This window comes from Emydura macquarii, unplaced genomic scaffold (assembly GCF_026122565.2).
Source record: "Emydura macquarii macquarii isolate MOO-44397 ecotype Brisbane River unplaced genomic scaffold, CSIRO-AGI_Emac_v2 contig_629, whole genome shotgun sequence".
NCBI classification, from domain to species: domain Eukaryota; kingdom Metazoa; phylum Chordata; order Testudines; family Chelidae; genus Emydura; species Emydura macquarii.
The window spans coordinates 8,325,691-8,345,874 of NW_027130766.1; the positions used below are offsets into that span (position 1 = coordinate 8,325,691).

The 20,184-nt window shown below is 42.5% G+C and overlaps 1 protein-coding gene across 1 annotated transcript; it reads right to left on the reverse strand.

The window, feature by feature from the left end:
- Positions 1–4,532: 4,532 nt before the first annotated feature.
- LOC137148475 (keratin, type I cytoskeletal 19-like) lies at positions 4,533–11,626 on the reverse strand. Its single transcript, XM_067541308.1, has 8 exons — positions 11,012–11,626; positions 9,945–10,027; positions 8,963–9,119; positions 7,665–7,826; positions 7,073–7,198; positions 6,604–6,830; positions 5,685–5,836; positions 4,533–4,809 (listed from the first exon to the last, which is right to left on the reverse strand). Exons 1-8 carry the CDS (start codon positions 11,624–11,626, stop codon positions 4,784–4,786), a joined length of 1,548 nt encoding a protein of 515 aa, XP_067397409.1. The 3' UTR covers positions 4,533–4,783.
- Positions 11,627–20,184: the final 8,558 nt, after the last annotated feature.

Consider the following 20,184-nt stretch of genomic DNA (forward strand, 5'->3'; position numbering starts at 1 on the left):
ATTAGGTGAAATTAATATGAATTTGCATTTTTTGTAAAAACAAAAAACGTGGACAAATAATTTGCCGTAAGGGACCATTCTTATCACCTAGTTTGACCTTCCACATAACACAAGCTAGAGAATTTCACCAGTGATTCCTGCATCAAGCCCATAACTTATTAGTAAGCTAAAGCATGTCTTTTAAGAAGACATTCACTCTTGATTTAAAGACTTCAAGTGATGGACATTTCACTGTACTGCACTGCAAAATGCTAACAACCTGTGAGTGCTTTCACAATACTGTGTTTGCTTAGAGCATGGCTCACCTGCTTGCCACATAGTGGGCACATAGTACACTACTTGTTGTATACTGCATCTAAAGGGAAGTGGCCCAACTCACTTGACTACATTCTGCCCTCCTCACCATCATCAGTTGTAGCCACAGCATGCTCTTTGGTCCTTTCCCTTCATTCTCTACCGCCTTTCCAAAAGCTCTATATAGCAGATGCATTAAAACGTTAATTCCAGTTTTGAAGGTATTACTAGTTCCAGCAATGTTCCTTCTATTTAAACCAGAGAATATTGATGTGACCGGTAATACCTCTAAAATTGGTATTAACTTTTTAAGTGCTTCCATTGTATGTATTGTGGTAAAGTCAGGGCAGATGGCTACAAAAGGGTATGGTAATATTAGAGACTGATAACCGTTGACATACCACAGCATCTTCACAGCGCTGTGTCGACGGTGCTAATGCTGCCTTCCACCTTTCGGGGAGGTGGGCTAATTGAGTCAACCAGAGAGCTCTCTCCCATCAACTGAGTGAGTCTACCCAGACCCGCTCAGTTGATGCCACTGCATCAATGCCTGCCACCATGGCAGTGTAGACAGTGCTGGTATGTGAGCCCTAGAATGCTAAAGGCCCTTTTCCCTGCAGGCAGAGGAGAGGTTACTGCAGGTCAATTAGAGACACCTGGAACCAATTAAGGGCTACTCCAGGGGTACTTAAACCCTGCCTTCCCTAAAGGACAAGGAGGGGGGTGACCAAAGGAGAAGGAGAGAAAGGAGCTGCCAGAAGGTTTGTGGTCGCTGGAGGAGAGACTCCTCCTGACCAGGAGATCGTGCTTCTCTTCAGCCAGAGAAGCAGAGAGAGGAAAAACCCCAGCTCCAGCCTGCAGGAAGGACCGGTGTCTCTGACCCTCCAGGGCTTTACGACCACCTCTACAGCCCTGAGAAGGAGCCACAGAAAGTTACCTCCCTGGGGCATATACATGGACTGGGACTACCTGCCCCTCCCCCGTGGGGTTGAAGGACTCCCCCCAGGCCTGAAATAAGGCCTACACCAAAGAACTGGTCCAGGTTGGGGCAGAGCTACCACAGGCCCCACTGCCAAAGGAGACTGTTGCCAATAGGTGAGACTAAGGGGGGTTTACTATACCACCGTATATAAAATATTATAGTGAGTAGATCTAGACCTATAAACATTGCAAATTAAAGGTTACATGCTTTCTCTCTGTTACAGTCTTTTCCTCTTTTCTCCTCATCTAATTTCTACCCATATAAGGAACATTTTCAAGATGGCCACTGTCCCACTTTCACTTCTGGATTGAAACAATAGCTTCACAAAATCCTACAATATCAAAAATGTGTCTGGTTCATGTGAACCCCAGTAGGCACAAACACAGATGAACAGGATCTAACAGAAATTGTCACAAGCCCTGCTAGAGCCAAACCTAGTGTATGACTCAGAGGGGAACAGGATTGTTCAGGCGATTGGTAATGGGTTACATAACTCTTCACTTTTAGGTTACTAACCTGGATTCAGTTTAGGCTGGTAATGACCAAAGCAATGATCCAGCGAGTGTTTGGTGGCCTGTGTGAAGGGCAGGGCCAACCCTAAACTAAATGGCGCCCCAGGTGAGGAGCATCTTTATCATTGAGCGTCTTTGGCGCCCCCCTTCATTTGTTAAACTTTTGACTATCTTATTTTGTATTGCATTTGTAGCCCATTTCTCAACTTTGATGCACAATTTGCATGCATAATTTATCTCTGTCATATAAGATGATAAATTGGGCTCTGTAAATATGCATTTATTCATGCCATATATAAGCAAATACATTTTTTTTGTTTCCTCTAAGCTTATAGAAACGTTTTAATTTTAAGAATAACTGAAATGTACTAACATCAAGAAACTGAACTGTGTACCAACATAGGGTGGATCAGTATTAAACAGTGTGACAGCCTTAGAACGTTGACCCTAGTCTTTTAGTTCAAAAGGTCGCTTTTCTTGCCTTTGTCCTCGCAAACTGAAACACAGTGTCAGAGATCCAAAGACTGACCAATGGCATTTTCAGACAATAAGATAGCAAGTGATGTCAGTCTCTCATTGGCTGTCGTCAATCAAAGATATGTTTTAATGAGCCTGAGCTTTGAAAAGCTGCAATCACCACTCACAACTGTGACTGGCAGTGTGAGTAGGATCCTCAAAGCCATCCACACATTAGAAAAAGTGTCCTTCAGTTCTGTATCATGAATGAATTGGGGAACTTGGAATGGAGAATGCTTCCTGTGTGGCAAAATATGACGGATGTTGTCCAATTCAACATAGAGGTCTTTATCATTGACGTCTGAACGTTTCCCATGTGTCAGCATCTGGTGAAGGTCCGTACAACTGTTCAAGAGCCTTTCACAGTGTGACTTTGAGAAGTGTCACTTCTGCTCATTTACTGGAAACATCGAATCCTCGATTTTTGCCTGGCCCTTTCAAAATTGTACAATCAATATTGGTAGAGTGTAGGACTGTCAGCCACAAAGCAGGATCTGATGTATTGATTTGTGGTGTGCAATTTTTCTTGTTGCTGTTTCTGTCATCATGTGAGGCTGATTTTTCTTTATTTTTTCTCTCCTTTTCATCTAAACCAGATTTTTCTGTGTTAGTATTCTCCTTTACACTGCCATGAAAACTTGCCGATTCTCCATCATTTTCCTCACATTTCCCTTCCTTATCTTCAGGCAAATCTGCTAATTCCTTAATAGGACTTCCATCATTTACACTTTGCGCCTCAATTTCTTCTGCACTGAGACGATTGCTACTGTCTAAAGCCCAGTCTATGTTTCAGATATTTTCCCATCAAATTTGCCCCTTACTGCAAACTAAATTGCAGTTGAGCTTTTCACTTCCTATACTGAGCTCCTGAAGGTTTCTTTGGGGGCATCTTGTGTTTTCTACAAGGGAAAACAGATCATACTAGGGCAAGCAAAAGTCTGTGTTCCACATTCTTAGAAAGTCATCAAACATTATGTGTTAAGCATGGCAAAGGAAGTAACAATATTTCTTTTATATTGTTGTGTAGATAGGGGTTCAATAGATATCTGTTGTGTCTCAATAAATATGTCCTTTATTAATCACTACTTATACTCTTCAATTCTTAAGAACACTTTCACAATTGCACAATAAAATAAGGTTCACAATATCGCAGCTGGGCTCTCACTTCACTTCAGTTCATTCTTATATCTCACTGACTGACTGGTGATGTCCCACCCCTTATATAAGCGCTAGGGCCTGGCTAACAACATTCTAGGAGGTTTGAGGAAAATGTAGTTCTCAGAAAGTCTGAAAGATTCCATGAGATTCTACAAAGGTCATGAACATCTAGGAGTTAGTGAAAAATGAATCCACATAGAGAATACCTGAAACGTTTTACTTCAAATATTTCCCTTTTGATGCTAACAACAAAAACAGTGCCCTGAGCCCGGTGCCCTTCAAGCCTGCCACCCCCAGCAGTTCCCTGGGTCGTCTGCCCCTAAATCTGGCCCTGGTGAAGGCAATTGGTTCCTTCAGTCCATTTCTTAGTGAGAAGGTATCTACAGAATAGAATAGGTCTGTTGGTTAGCAGTCTCAGCAGAGATGGAATGGGTTAGAGAGATCAAAATTTCATCTCACCCCTCACAGAGATTATCACTGTGATATATTGGTGGTAGTTAGTGTGAGTGTGTGGGAGCTCATATTCCTGTTCTAAACATCTCCAAAGCTGTCACTCATACACTTTCAACTGCACTTAATTCTCCTTTTCTTGAAATTAAAATTTAGCATAGTGTTATAAAGAAAAACCCACATAAATCCCCATACATTTGCTGTACAAAGGGACAGTACACTATAAATATTAGCTCACATACTAACAGGAAGTGTCTGAAACATAACCTAGACATTATGGCAGGAAAATACCTGCTAAGTCAACTAGTCCTTTCCCACAGCCCTATTGACCAAAACAAGATTGTTCTCCTTAGTTTATTTGACAGAGAAGTTTTAAATTATTCACGTGAGGGGGCTTCCACCACTTCCCTTTGGCAACTATTGCAGTCTAACATTCTATCTGAGCATACGGCTTTGTACTTAACCCTGTACCAGATGCACTGTTAAATTTAATAAAGGAAATCATTTCCCAGACACAGGTTTCTTGATTGCATCAGGCAGAAGCAAAGTTTTATTAGAGACTCTTTTCAGCAGAAGGTAAATTACCAACCACGGTACAGATTAACTCAAGTAAGGAATTATTGTGATTAGACACACACAGCATTACAGAATGGAAGAAGCAAATAGCAGGATAGGCCAGAAGTTGGACCAAAGCTCAGATGGGCCTCTTAGGACAGTAGTGTTGGCATTAGCAGCGTTAAGTAATTGGGAGGAGCACTTCTCCATGCTCTTTGCATAGGTGCACAATGAGTGTGTTGGGTGAACTCTGCCTTTGTCCGTGGGTGGGTCTTTGCTTGGTGGGTCTTGCACTGGAAGATGCCAGTTTCTCTTATTAGTCACAGATCTTTCGTCCGTGCCCTGGAGAGAAATAAATAGAGCCATTACTTTGCTTAGAGAGAAAATAAAACCTTCCTTACAGCATCAGGCTATGAGATGTGCCTATTTAACATACATGCTTAGAGTGGGGGCTGGAGACAGACACCCTGACGATTATACATGCAGACGAGCTCCAGAACTTCCCCCAAATTGTTTATTTGTTTAGAATACAAGAAAAGAATACAAATAGCGCAGCACGGGCTGGGAATGCACACGAGCTGGATCCTTGTGCCCTACCCCACCCCGCCGTCATCCATCCCCTAGACACCCAGCTCAATCTGTCCCCAAATGCATTCAATTTTTCCTAGAATGTAAATGAAAATTGTTTCACTCTCCCCTTGGCCGGATGGATCTCCCACAGATACTGTTTGTGGCCTTGGAGCCATTTTCCTATCCCCCAACAAAACCTCGTTGGTTCGGTCTCGCTCTGTTTTAAGAGCCTTTTGGTTCCTCCTTCGCCCTCTGAAATACAGTTTCCATTTCCAGCCTCGTTCTCCAAGTCCTCTCTCTCCCTCTGTCTCCACTTGCACTTCAGGCTACCTCAATCTTTTCTCTCTTTTCCTTCTCCTTCACTTTCACTTCTCTTCTCCCTCACTTGTACCCTTCATAATTCATAGAGAGAGAGAGTCACAGCTGCATTTGATCCTGTTTCTTGACTACACTCCCCATACCATACCACTGCTGTGTCACCATGTCCGACCGGACTCTCCAGTCGCCTTACTACAAGGTCCTGAAAGAAGAGCTGTAGCACCTCCAAACCACCTAATGGAGAGTGGGTTTGATAGCTTCTCTCCTGCCCCATTAGAAAGAAGAGGACAAAGGAAACAGTTTCCTTTCTACAGTAAGTCAGTTCTTACCTTTTATATCACTAGGATGGCAAGGTGGGACATGGGGGACAGAGTGGGAAGATGAAGAGTAGGTGTGAGAAGTTTTAATGACTCCTCCTCCTCCGATTCCAACTGAGCATTTACCAACTCCACCTCCTACGCCACTCCCTCCTTCCGAACAACTGTGACAAGAAAGAATGTTTGGAGAATGAAACAGCAACCAACCTTACAACGGCATTGTGACTTTGTCTCTCATCAATCGCTACCAGTCCAGCAAAGTGCCAGGAGCTGGCCACCAGCCCTTCCCGGGCTTTCTGGCACCTTCACTTCATCTATGCAGAAAAGCCAAAGTCCGTCACTACAAGGCCAGTCATACTCCCCATTAACTTTGCCCACAAAGGATGAATAAGTCATAGACTGTCATTGCCAATGAACTTTTTAAACAAGTTCTGAGTCCTTAGCTTCCATGTCAAGAAAGCATTTGCCTAATTATTTATACTGCTTGTTTCGCAATAACTAGAGATCGAGATATGCCAGATACACTGGATAAAAGAAGGCAAAAGTACTTCAACTAATGCCCTCCTCGTGGTAGCTGTTGCCCACCACATACCGGGAAGTACACAACAATACGAGATGACAGTACATTGGAAGTTACAGTATTGGAAGGCACTTGTCTTATTAGAGTTCTCCATTCTGCAGAGCCAAGAGGAGGAAGCGAGATCTGGCTCAAGTTTTGGCTGCTTATCTAAACTGAATCTCCACACCCTCTGTGATTTGCTAATGAGACCGAACTAGTAACAGCTCAGTAGGAATGTGGAAGGTGCAGACACCGTTATATTGGTTCCCTACCCAGAATTGATCCCTTGCTGTTCATGTTCCTAGACTTCACATTGTACAGATTACAGCATAGGTGTTTGCTTTATACACTGCTGTGTCTATGTATACGTACACAATGTCACGCTGTCCTCCTTCCAGCAGGCAGCGGTAAGTGTGAATCTCCTGCTCCAGTCGACATTTGACATCCAGGAGGACCTTGTATTCGTGGTTCTGGGACTCAATTTCTGCTCGCAGGTCAGCCAGTTGCTGCTCCACACAGGTGATCTGCTGCTGTAACTGGCATAGGTGGCTGTTGTAGCGACTTTCAGTTTCAGCCAAAGAGGCTTCCAGGTTGTCTCTCTGAGAATAGAAGCAAAGTCAAAATCACATGATATTTAGCTATGCATTGAATTTAACCCATTTGGATGCAGGAAGTTGAATGTTTCCAGTGCAGAAGTAAAACAAATCTTTGCTAACAGTGGGCATGATAGCTATATCATGACTTCTAAGTGGAATGCCGGGCATGGCGGGTCCTCCATCAGTCCAGGAATCCATGCATCAGTGTGGCATGGATAGATCTCAGTGGTGGCAACATCACATACCTGGCTAAGATGAGCTTGCAGATCAATCTCCAGGCACTGCAACTGTCGTCTCAGTTCAGAGACCTGGCTGTTGCATGACTCAACCTCCTGACTGCTTGTGATGACCTCACGATTCACCTCCTCAATCTGAAAAATAGTAACACAGAATAAAGAGAATAAAGAATAGACACACAGAATAAAGAGCTTCACGGGGATTTTTTAAATGTCAGGTGAATCTAGTGAATGTATAAAACGAGTGGTTAGCTAAAGATGGAATGTGTCTCAATGGTTTCTTATAACTCCTCTGGTATTCTAACATGAAGATTTCTCACAACTTCACCAATAATTCTCCTCTGTCCTAATCAACAGGCTCGCCCAGTGTTCCACCAACACACCTCAATAATGACATGTCACAAACCCTATTTTTCTATGAGACGCATGCACTGTGCATGCACTGCACCTCCATCCACTGTGCAGCTGGTTACTATAAATCAATGCTGATCATTTTTAGAACGTATTATACAGAAATAACTTCTCTCCACTGCATTCAGCTGTGATTCTGAAATACCGCCTGTATTTTTGCTTGAGGGAGTTACAGTTATGATGAATTTACCTTGCATTCATACCAGTTCTCCACCTCTTTGCGATTTTGCGCAATCATTGTTTCGTACTGACATCTCATTTCCTCTAGGATTTTCTTTAGATCTGGGCCAGGACAGGAATTGACCTCCACGCTGACGTCACCAGTAGACTGATTTCTCAGACAATTGATTTCCTGCAAAGATAACCCAGATCAGCTTGTGCAAAAAGAAGAAAAAGTGAGTCGAGTTCTCTGGCAAGTAAGAGCACCACACCCGTCAGTGAGCCTCTACATCCTGAGGCCATTTCGGACAGTCACAACACCTGTCTGTGATGCATCTTCTCCATTATACACCCAAATCTGATGGGGAAACCACAGATGATTTTCAAGCTAAACGCTCCTGAGCTAAAGAAAAAGTGGGTGTTTTTTGAGGTGTGTGATGGTTAATCACAGGAAACTAAGGACTTCCTGACTATGTTTGCTGGAAAAAAGGCCATTTTTTTTATGCTTCATCTCCACCTTTGTCTTTGTGTCACTTTGTGACCTGGATCCTGCATAAGAGCTGCTTTCCTGTAATAGCCAATTTCTACATTATGCTTTTAACAGTTTATGTTTTCACAAAAGCTACCATTTTTGTGTGTGTGGCTTGTCTGTACTTCAAATCTAGTCAGCCCATTTCTACTGCCGTTTTTTGGTCCATACATACTGTGAAGGAATTAAGTATGAAGAGTGAAAGTCAGTCATTTCCGTGAATGTGTTTGAATTAGTGTTACAGATTCCCTTGTCCTAGGCCTCTTTTTGACAATCAAGTCATCCCTTAGCTTAGATTTGTCACAATATGTTGGCTCTTTGGATATTTTTTCCTTTTATGTTTACAACTTAAGAGATAGGAACTTGGTTCAATGGTAAGAGAGAGTGACCTACTGTTCCTCGATCTGCTAGTGCATTTCCAAGTGATCTTGGGCAAAAACCTTCCCATAACTATTCCTTATATGCTGGCTTCACAACAGAGAGATTAATTCTATCTTCACAGGGATGTTGTTAGTACAGATTAATTGCTTATGGAGTGTTTTGAGTTAAGTTCTCTGGATCAAATGTGCCAAAGAAGACACATGATCCTCCATTCTTTATATCTGAATTAGAATGAATATGAGATGGCAACAGGATTTGTGAAAGGTGTAATACTATAGTAATTATATGATGTTTATGAATTATGAATATTTTATTAGTAGTTGTTGCAATAATGCCCTAGCGTTTTAATCAAGATCAGGTCCCCACTGCTGTATCAGTAATGTACAAAACAAAATGTATGTAAGTGGATAAGATCCTACCTCCTCATGGTTCTTCTTCAGGCAACACAGCTCCTCCTTCAGGCACTCGAGCTGCGCCTCCAGGTCAGACCTGCACAGGGTCAGTTCATCCAGAACGTGGCGTAAGCCATTAATATCAGCCTCCACACTCTGGCGAAGGGCCAGCTCAGTCTCGAACCTGAGAAAGACAGAAAAGTCAGGCCCTGAGCCCATCATCAAGGATCCTGGTTCTGCACTTTGTTTATGCTGTCTAGCCTATCTGTGTGTTCAAAGGCAGGGATTTGATGATTGGTTCATGAAAGACCTTCTTCTTCCACTTTTTTATTTTATTTTATATTTTGCCCCCCTCCCCTTTACTATCACTACTGAAGATATATCACACACCAGTCTTTCTGCACTTCCACTGGGGAATAATCAAAGCCCTTTTGTTTTTAAAAAAATCTGTGGGTCAGACTCTCAGTTGGTATAAATCTGCAGAGCTCCACTGCCTTCAGTGGATTCAGGCTAACTTACACTGGTGGATGATCTCCCCGTATATATTTAGTCCCCTAAGCCCCACAAGCAAACTCTTTATTGCCCAAAACACTCTGTCCTGGAAATGTGCCTATTCAGGGCACCTCTAACATCAAAGACTGAAGGCACATCTCAAAATCTGAGACTACAGCCTGTCATGCTGACCAATACTCCCCCATTGGGTCATCTGTATCCATAGCTGCCTTATGTCTTCTAGGGGGATTGTTGGCTCTCTGGGGGTGGGACTATCTTTGTATTCTGTGTTCTACAGTGCCCAGCACAGCGGGGTCCTGGTCCATGACTGAGGCTCACAGGTGACATGATAATCCAGAAATGAATAATAATGAAATCTCAGAAAAATACAACCTGTCATAAATGGGGATTCCAGTAACCCCCCTTTGGGATGTTTCGTAATTGGGGAATTTGGGAATAGAATCTGAGGGAACATGGGGAGGAAGACAGGGTTTGTCTAGTACAGAGAGAGACTCACTTCAGTCTGAAGTCATCAGCTGCCATCCTGCTGTTATCAATGTTCAGAATGATCTTGTTGTTGTCTAGGGTTGCACAAACAATCTGGAAAACAAAAGGGTAGGGGGAATTTCAGCCCTTCATTCTCTTCTCTCTGTTGCATTGAGTGTCACATTGCAAATTGCAGTCTTTTTACACTCCCAATATTCAAATTCAGACAGACAGGAAGCACAGAAAATTTCAGCTCCCAGGAAGAATGTTTGATAATGTCTGAGAGTGTGAAATGAAATAGGTGAAATGAATAAAGATACATGGTTAAAATGCTAACTGTTTTGCAATTTTAATTAGTGCTACCTGGTGCCTGCTATAACAAACCTCACATTTTCAAACTTCGTCTAATGTTCATAACTATGAGCTTATAGTTTTTCATTGCAAGACTTGCATTACAGCCCAGCCTTTGGCATGCGTCTCTCTCCTGCTCCCTGTGATTCTGTCTGCTTTGTTTTCCTAGCTGACTAACCCTTCCTCAGAATATGCTTGGAAAATACTTTTACAAAAATTAAATTGCCCCCTCAAAACTATTGGTTGCAAAGCACTCTTTTTTTCTTGTTCTTTAAGGGAGCATTCGCCTTCCCCGCCCCCACTTCTGCATAGGAGCTCAAACTTGGTTGAAATATAAATGAGATTTTAACCAGAACGCTGGAAAACTGATGACAGGCTAAAAGTTAATAACGAAACTAACATGGTGGATTAATGATTGAATTTCTCTTTTAGTCTCCTTTTGGGTATAAATATATTTAAACATCCAGTTAGAAACTTCATTCAGGAGGAGTACTGAGCAGGCCTAGATTGTTCCCTGTACATCTAAGCTCTTTCTCTTTGTACAAATCTGGTCAAGAAAAGACAAATTGTAAATGGACTCGTGAGTTTTCACACCCTCACTCATATTTCATAGAGCAGTTGCCTTAATTTATGTCTGCCAAGAGCATTTTGCAAAAGTGAAATATTGCCTCTGAAACTGCATTAGGAGCTGAACACAGACTCAAAGTGAAGCTCTCACAATGGGAAATACGGCCACAAATATGTTACCTGATTTTGAAGATCTTCTATTTCTTTATAGTAGCAGCTGTAGTCCTTTGGTATCCCGCAGTGGCCATGTTGGGCATACCATTCCCTGATTTTGCACTCCAGTGCAGCATTTTCTTCCTCCAGGCATCGCACCTTGTCCAAGTAAGAAGCCAGGCGGTCATTAAGGTTCTGCATGGTCAGCTTTTCATCGCAGGTGACAAATGCGCCATCTCCACAAAAACCACCAGCACCAAAGCCACCACCAACTGCTCCACCAAAGCCACCACCAACTGCTCCACCAAAGCCACCTCCATATCCACAGCGGGAACTGCCACCACTGAACTCAATGCTAGGACCTCCATAGCTGCACACTGGGAGACCTGCTCCTAAGACACCTCCATAGCTGCTACCAGCAAAACTACCAGCGCTCAGTCCCACTCCACAACTCGCTCCACCACTGAAACTCCTGCCTGAAAAGCCTCTACCACTCCCTATCCCACTGGAGCTATATCTTCCAGAAGAGACTGAAGAAATTCTTCCTCCTCCACCACCACTGCTACCTCCAACCACACAGCTACCACCACTACTCCTCCCTTTGGAAGAGAGAGTAACGGTATGCTTGGTGCTGTAGCTCATAGCGACAGCGAGTAAGAATCCAACCCTAAGCCCAAAGCAAGATGCACAGCTTGATATGAAATCAGACTGCAGATTTCCTGTCCCCACAGATCTCTATTTATACCTTCTACAGTGGGTGTCAGCACTAGGGTGTTTCTACTTCCCATGGGGCTGGCTAGTCTTGCTGTTTATGCCAAGACTAATTTCCCAAAGGCAATTTACCTCCAGAAATCTCAGCTCACAAGGAAGTTAATTTACATGTTAGCAGCTAGTTCCAAATATACACTTGAAATGATGTTTCATGAATCATCAGCTTTTCTTTACGATGAAAATTTTACAAGAAGCCAGGAAGAACATGGGTCTAAATTATATACAGGGAAGAAAGTATACAGTTGATTGCAACACAGAGTGCTTTATCTGTTATTATTTAATTTTATTTTGTCTTTAATAAGCATGTTTTTCCTGGGGTGTGGATATATAAGATCAAAAACGAATGAACAAATATGTAGTTATTCTTTGGTAAAGTGAAACAGCAGTGAACCTCTCTGTGGAAAGATCTGAGACACCGTGATATAAACATTCAGGTCTGCTCTTTGGTCCTTTGACAGATAGTAGGTCCAGAAAGAGAAGTGTTAAGCTGTTGAAGTAGAGGAAGTGGAGCAGGAGCTTTCCAAACTGTAGTCTGTAGACCACTGATGATCCGCAAGGAGCACTTGCTGTTGGTTTGTGAAGAGCTGCCTGGTTAAATGGTTCCTCCTCCTTGTGTTGAGCTAATAAATGGCATTTAAAATAAGCGAAATAGACGTTAAATACTTTCCTAACGTTACTTTTCCCACATAAGTAATTGCTGTAGTTACCACCTGGATGTGTTGTGGTTGTGGGTGGAAGAGGAGATGTTCCATACAGTGGTGAATGGGAGTGGAGTTGTCTCTGTTAATATGTGTTGTGTTGTACGATATTTCTCTGTTAATTTGTGTTGTATTATATGAAGAGCTCTGGAAACTCCTGAAATAGCGAATGTAATGTAAAACTGACTGCTTATAACACTGGAGGAACAACTGGCTCCAAAGGGGTGGACTGGGTGTGACCTAATAAGTCTTCTCCATTGCTAATGTCTAAGATTCTACACTGAGCACAGAAATTAACGTGAGAGATGGTTCCCCCATTTCTGAACTGCATAGTAATTGATGTCAATGCATTCTGGTTTGCTCTGAGAGCTATACTGTGATAAACAGGTGGGAACTAGAAGAAGATTCAGAGAACTGGCATATCGAAAAGGCAAGCAACATTTGCCCAAGAGGACATCTTAATGATGGAGAGCTTTTCTCTTCAAGTGCACAAAGGCACACATTCCCTACTAGATGAAAATTTACAAGCAACTATTAGTAGTGATTAGCCTTTGTCTCACATACACCCAGTTAGTGCTTTAAGGGAGAAGTTGTGATGACCCTTTATTTATATAGATTGTTGCTGTAAGAGAAGTCATCCAGCCAGAACCAGTCAGCTGTGAACAGCTAAGATTCGCCAGTGTGAGATATTGTGCTAGGGTTCTGGAAGCCCTAATGTGGAGATTTAGGAGTAATCAGAAACTCTCTTTTTAAGGAGAGGCTAAATTCCTATATTGTGTTGCCTGGATGAGAGAAAAGGATTCCATACTAGAAAAGAAAGGATTACTGAAAAACTACTTGCTATTGTGAGCACCTAATTCTCCAAGCCTTCTCTCCTTGACAATAGTGTAAAATTAAACTCCTATTCACATCTCTCAAACCATCTCATGTTTAGTGGTAGGAATAGCTATCTATATTACAAACATATATGGCTCCCATCCCATAATATCCAAGTGCCTCCCAAGTATTTATGGATTTATCATCATCCCATCCAGGTAAGTTAGGGCACTAGGATCCCCATTTAAGTGATTGATTTATATTTTAAATGATAAAAGAGTTGCTATCCAAGGCTCTTGGTGCCAACACATTCATTGATTATATGGTACATGGAAACCCCAGCAACATTAAAATAATCATTCCACAGACAGATGAAGTGAATTGCTCAAGTCACAGAATGAAGCTGTGGCAGAGCCAAGAAATTACATGCAGGGCTCCTGAATTAGGCTACCGTGCCTTAAACACAAGCCAGTCCTTCCTTCAGAAATGCGTCCTGCTCACTCCCCAAACGCAAGTCAGCAAAGAATCAATTGTGAGTAAAGGGGTAAGGCGGAAAATCAGATTTTCATTGTACTCTGGAGTATAATTGGAGTCAGGGTGAGGCTCCAAGGAGAAACAGAAATTAATATAATGCTTTTATTGCATGAAGCTTCGGTTATGCTGTGATCTCTGAAGAAATTAGCCAATAGCTGTCCACAGTAAGCAGCCTTTGTGAAAGGAGTAACATTTTGTTCCCTCTTTCAGAGGTATCATTTTAGCACAGCAGAGTTCCAGTGTCTTTCCAGGACAGCCAGACTTGCCTGACTTGCATGCAGCGCATACAGAGTTTTAGTGTCAGTTTCACTTTGATTGTTTATCAAAATTGTTGTGCATGTGTAGTTAGCTAAAGAATATGGTGCTTCATATACAGGCATTACCATCGATCAGGGAAATGCATTTATGTTTGCTAGTCATGTCAACAACTATGACTATCTCTTGCCTCTATGACTGCAAATTATCCTTTAGCTTAAAAAAAGTCATCATCATGCGTTACTGTTTTTCCCACCAAAATGATCAATTTGCTGCTGCAGCTTTCCACACTTTTATAACTGCGTACAGAGTCAATTTTGAGGACATCTTTCTCACTTTCGCTGTCTCGTTCTTTTGTTCATCAAAAGTCCATTACAGAATATTTTCTCTAAGAACTTTGTGTCCTCCGTGAAGAGGGAGTGTCCAGACCAGCAGAGCCTTGCTTTCCTAAGCATTGCTTGAGTGATATTTCTGCAACCTTGTTTTACATGATGTTATCTTGTCGCTTGTCATAATTACTTTATAAAATTTGCCTAATAGCTACCAGGCGTCGTAAATTAAATGTTTCCAGTTCTTTGATGTGCAGACAGAGAGTTAGTTGGAAATCAGTACAATATGGTATATGTGAGCTTTAATTTTTGCGTGTAGGTGTACGATACTGTGCTGAGGCAGATTTAATGTTGCAAAATTAAAAACTCAGACCATGCCTTTTTATCTGGCTAATGATTCATAGGTCAGTAATGACCATGTTTGACAAAATTCCAAGAAGGTAGGTGAAATCATTACCATGTTGAATTTGGCAACATAGATTGTGGTCCTAGGTCTTAAATATGCCTTCCAAGGTGCAGGGTTTGTACATTACTTCAGCATCTTTCACACTGACGGTTAGTCATAGCTTTGCGTGATCGCAGCACATTTGCTAGTGATGAAGTGGAGTCTGGTAGAGCGGGTGCAATAAGAGCAGAACCATCTACTCATAGAAGCTCATCCTTAACCTCCTCAGTTCCTTTCTGGAGGGTTTAATCTGCTTGCAGAGTCTGCCGAGAGCTGACGATGCAGTAACAATTCCTGACATTTACATTGCTGGGGCTTCATCAATCATCATGGCAGAGAAGACTCCACAGAGACCAGCATTAGGGAGTGCCAGGAAGAATGAAGTGGGTGCGAAGCCACAGCCGGTTCACCCTCCTTTTACAGTTGGATGCTGGGAGCTGTGTGCAGTAGTGAATTGGAATAGGAGACAATGCCGGAGCCCGCATCTGAGCATGGCGATGTACTGCAGAGCACTGTGTGAATGTGGGAAGTGAGCAACCGAGCTGCACCCTTTTCGCTACTTCAGCCACCAGACATTCAGGCGGTGGGTCCAATGCAGGCAGATAGACAGCGGGGTGCCCAGCTTGCTGTTTCTTCTGAAATGATTCTTTCATTTGTATTTAATATATTTTTAAAATATTGTCCAATACGCTTATGATGTGTCGCTCATGTGACTGCTTCACAGCATGCAGCATTTACAGCGATTGATACTAGCAAAGTGTTAGACTAGGTGGAGACAATAGAGGAGAAGAGGTGTGAAATATAACTATTCTTTATTGATATTTCTATTGCAGTAGCACATTCGGATCCCACACAAGCATCAGAGCCCTGTTGTGCTAGGCACTGGACAAACAAATAACATGAAGACAGTCCTGGGCCTTGAGAGCCCCCAGCCTCAGGGTTGGCAATAACATGGAGTTTCACACACACACAATGCTTTACAAACGTTACCAACTGTATAGTCACTAAACACCGAAAGGCAGAGCTACATCATAAAACAGACTTTTGTAGAAAATGTAGAGTATCTACCTCTAGTCAAACACACTAGCATTCAAAGCAAGCTAGACTCCACAGTCTTGTACAAGTGTTTGCAACACGCAGTATTTAATAGATGATCATTTCAAACAGTTTGCACTCCTCTCAGTCTCCTCATTCACACCTTGTAGCATCTGTTCATTTGTCCCTACAGGGTTTTCTTTGGGATGATGCTGTAATCCATATTCACTTCTGCTCCCTCCTGAACGGGATAGTGATTCTACCTCCCAGTGGGATCACAGGAAGTTTTAACCACAGCGGTGGGCATCAAAGCTGACTGCTTCCCAAGATCTGTTCTGCACTGAGCCTTGAGATCCTTCCTTGTGCTCTGCCCACACTCCTTGCTTGTTGCTCTCTTTGTCTCCTACTTGCATTTGGGGCCTTTGCTCATACTGCCTCCTACTCCTGGAACAGCCTGCCCTGCCCGGGGCATCAAACATCTTCCCCCCTTTAAATTCCTCTTCACAACTCATGACTTTAGCCTAAGCCTCACAGTCACCTGCTCCTCCTCTCGCTCTGCATTGTTTGCAGTGAGAAAAATGAGAAACGAAAAATATCAAAGCTTATAAACGGCATTTCCAACATAACATGAATCACGTCTTCTCTATTTGTTGTAGCCCGCCTTCATTCCTTCCCTCCTCCCTCATCTTTGCCGGTTGTCATCATTTCCTCTGACTGCCTAATTTAGATTATAAACTTATTGGGCAAGGCTGTGCCTTCTTTTAATTCACACACTTCACTCAAACGAACAGCATAGGTTATTGATCAGAGGCATGGATGAGCCTCAATAACCTTTCTGTAATGTCTCGGATGGGAGCTTCAGGCAGGCAACACACCTCCTAGGACAGTGAGTCTGGTTAGCAGATGGATGCCTCTGTTCCCTTCAGAAGGGAGTCCAAACGACCACCACCCTACATCTCTTTGTCTTGGTTGTAGTGACAGTGAGCGTTGGATCAGGGGGCTCCTCTTCTTCAGGCTTTGGGAGATGCTCTTCTCTTGCTGTTGGTAGTACAGCATTCCGATTCTTGACCGCAGTGGATGGGGGACTTGGGTGGAGGGATGGATTGCCGCCTAAGGTGGCCAGCAGCTCCCTTCACAGCAACCGGTTCTCCTTTCTCCTCTGGTGCTGCTGTAGTCTTTTCTAGTCAGCTAGCATCCTCCAAGCCAATGTTTTCATGCAGGGACAACCTGTGCCTACCAATAGTGGGGAGCACAGTGAGGGCAGCGGCTTCAGCAGATCTTACTGTGCTATGTGTTTCTGGGACTGAGAGACATGCTTTGGAACATGTTGTGTATGCTATAAAACTGGGTCCCCTCGGGCATCCCATTTCTTCCCTGTTGTGTCTCCCTTTTATTTGTTAACCGTAATTTCTGGTTCCTTTCTTTAATCTGGATCTTGTGTGATCACAGAGTGACATGACTCTGGACTCTGAAAGTTCTTTATGGGTGAGAGTGTCCATCAAAAAAGAGTGTAAGAGACATTTCATCCCAGTGTACCATGCAAAACTTTGTGGTACTCAGTGCTCTGTATAGCTATTATCCACCAGACAGCAAGCTGATAGGTAGAAGATCTCAGAAACCTTTTCCAGGAAGTACACTTATTTTATTTTAGAAACTTTTTACCTTTATTTCAGAAACCTTTGCTGTGCATTTTTTTTTAATTTTATTTTAATTGACAGAAATCAAAGGCCAGTTTCTGCACTCTGTGACACCAGTTTTATGTCCATGTAAACTGATTGAGGTGCATAGAATTATCCTACAAAACCAGTATAACAGAGTGATCAGGTCAGATGTTAAGGTAATTAATTTTGATTTCTAAAAGTATGAAGACTGTCAGGCACTGATTTTAGCATGTGTAGTTGTAGCAATAAATCACCAGCTGTGTAAAAAAATGACTTTCATATCTAGTTTGTTGTCACATTTATTCAAGTAGAGCTAATTTTTACATCTTTGCAAAGTCCTGCTTATGATATTCAAAATCTCAGAAAGTTTGGGCTGGACTGGCACTCAGATTTCCTTAAGCAAAGGGTAGGGATGGAAGCACCTTGTGACCAAACATTCACCATCCATGGAAAATTTAGACTCTGATTTGCCAAGACGCTTTGTGAGTGAAGATCATTCTTAAGGTCTGATCATGTTTAAAAACTAGCAAAATATTCAGCAGGAGCAGTGTTCTGGTCTTTTGTACGAGCTACCAATATGCAGTATACAGAGGACACTCTGGAATAATACATGCACATCACTGACATGTGGCATACACATTATTACATCATATCCACTTAGACACAAGTCAAAGAGATGATAGTTCCTATTTTGCCAAGAAGAGAAAAGGATCTTTGTCCTGTAAATAGCAGCTGGAAAGCAGGATGGTTCTGTATATCAAAGATCTCTGTTTGCCCTTCTCCCCCCCCCCCCCTTTAAATTTTCCACGTTGCCATTTCTTCCCTCTCACAGCAGCTGTCTTTCAGAGTTATTGTGCATTATTGCTATGCCAAGAGAGAGAGAGAGTTCAGCACACAGCATATTTACCATGTAAAGGTGGCAGTTACCAGGGTCTGATACTCACAGGGTCTGAGTAGCTTCCCAGGTCACGCACACATGCACACACTCTTTCTTTTTTGTTTGTGTAGCTGCCTAGTTGGCATCTCTGTATGTAAAATTCACTTCCACATGGCATGGGCTCATACTTTTTGATTCACCATATGGTGTCTTTACATATTACTCCATATGTGTGGTCACAAACATCTGTAGGGCCCTGCTCTAAAACAAAAGCCAGCAAAGTTCTTGCAATTGCAGATAATTGTGACTCCCAATGTGCAATGTACAACGGTGGCATACTGTGTTTAGAAAGTTGGGGATGAACCCGTGTGGTGCTGATGTGTGTGCGTGGGGGAGAGAGGTTGTTTTTCGTTTTTCATTGCTGATGGCTTTCTCTTTACCTCTTTCTTTGAGTCATCTGGCCAAATGCTAACTACCTGAGAGTACTCCAGAGATGCTTCTACTGTGTACTGTGATTGGATGTTTGCTCAGACCACGGCTCGTCGACTTGCCACAGTGTGGACACACAGTACATTGCTTGTTGTGTACTGCATCTAAAGGGAAATGGGCCAACTCCTCACCATCATCTGCTATAGTGACAGCATTTTCCTTGCTTTTCTTCCCTCACTCTCTACTGCCATTCAAAAGGGCTTTGTACAATGGGCGCACTTAAAAAGTTAATTCCGGTTTAAAGGTATTACCCGTTCCAGCGATATTTAAAATGGGGAATATTGCTGGAACTAGTAATACTGCTAAAATCAGAATTGATTTTAAGTGCATCCATTATATGTAAAATATGTATTCAGTGACATCGATATCACATCTAAAATGTTACATTCTCTCTCTCAGCTTCTCTCTCTCCCCATCTAATTTCTACCCGGATAAGGAACATTTTCAAGATGGCCACTGTCCCACTTTCACTTCTGGGTTGAAACTATAGTTTCACAAAATCCTAGAACATTGAAAAAGATGTCTGGTTCAAGTGAACCCCAGTGGGCACAAACATAGATGAACAGGTTCTGACAGAAACGGTCACAAACCCAGTTAGAGTCAAACCCAGTGTGTGGCTCAGAGAGTGACTTCATTGTTCGGGGGGTTGGTAATGAGTTTCATAACCTTTCACTTTAGGTTACTAACCTGGTTCAGTTTAGGCTGGTAGTGACCAAGGGAATGGTCCAGTGGGTGTTTGGTGGCTGTGTGCAGGAAATTGATTACTCAGTCCACTTCTTAGTGGGCAGGCTAGGAGTGAAGAAACCTATCTTTTAGGGCTATACTGATGCATTCAGTTTCCACACCCATCAGTCATTTATTTTCAGCTGCACTCAATTAATCCCTTGTTAAAAATAAAAGATAACATTCAGCATAGTCTTATGAAAGAAACCCACAAACTCACATACATCTGTCTGTATGAGCTATACATACTCACTCTGAACAATACTAGCTTATGGGGAAACAAGAAGTGTCTGAGATAGAAGTTAGGGCTGGAAAAGACCTGCTAAGACAATTAGTCCATTCCCTCAGCCCCACTGATCATAGCAAGATTGTTCCCCTTAGTTTATTTTCCAGACAAGTTTTATTCACGTGATGAGGCTTCCACCACTTCCCTTTGGGGACTATCGCAGTCTAACAGACCTATCTGAGCATACGGCTTTATACTTAACCCTATACCAGATGCACTGTTAAGTATGATAAAGGAAATCATTTCCCAGACGCAGGTTTCTTGATTGCATCAGGCAGAAG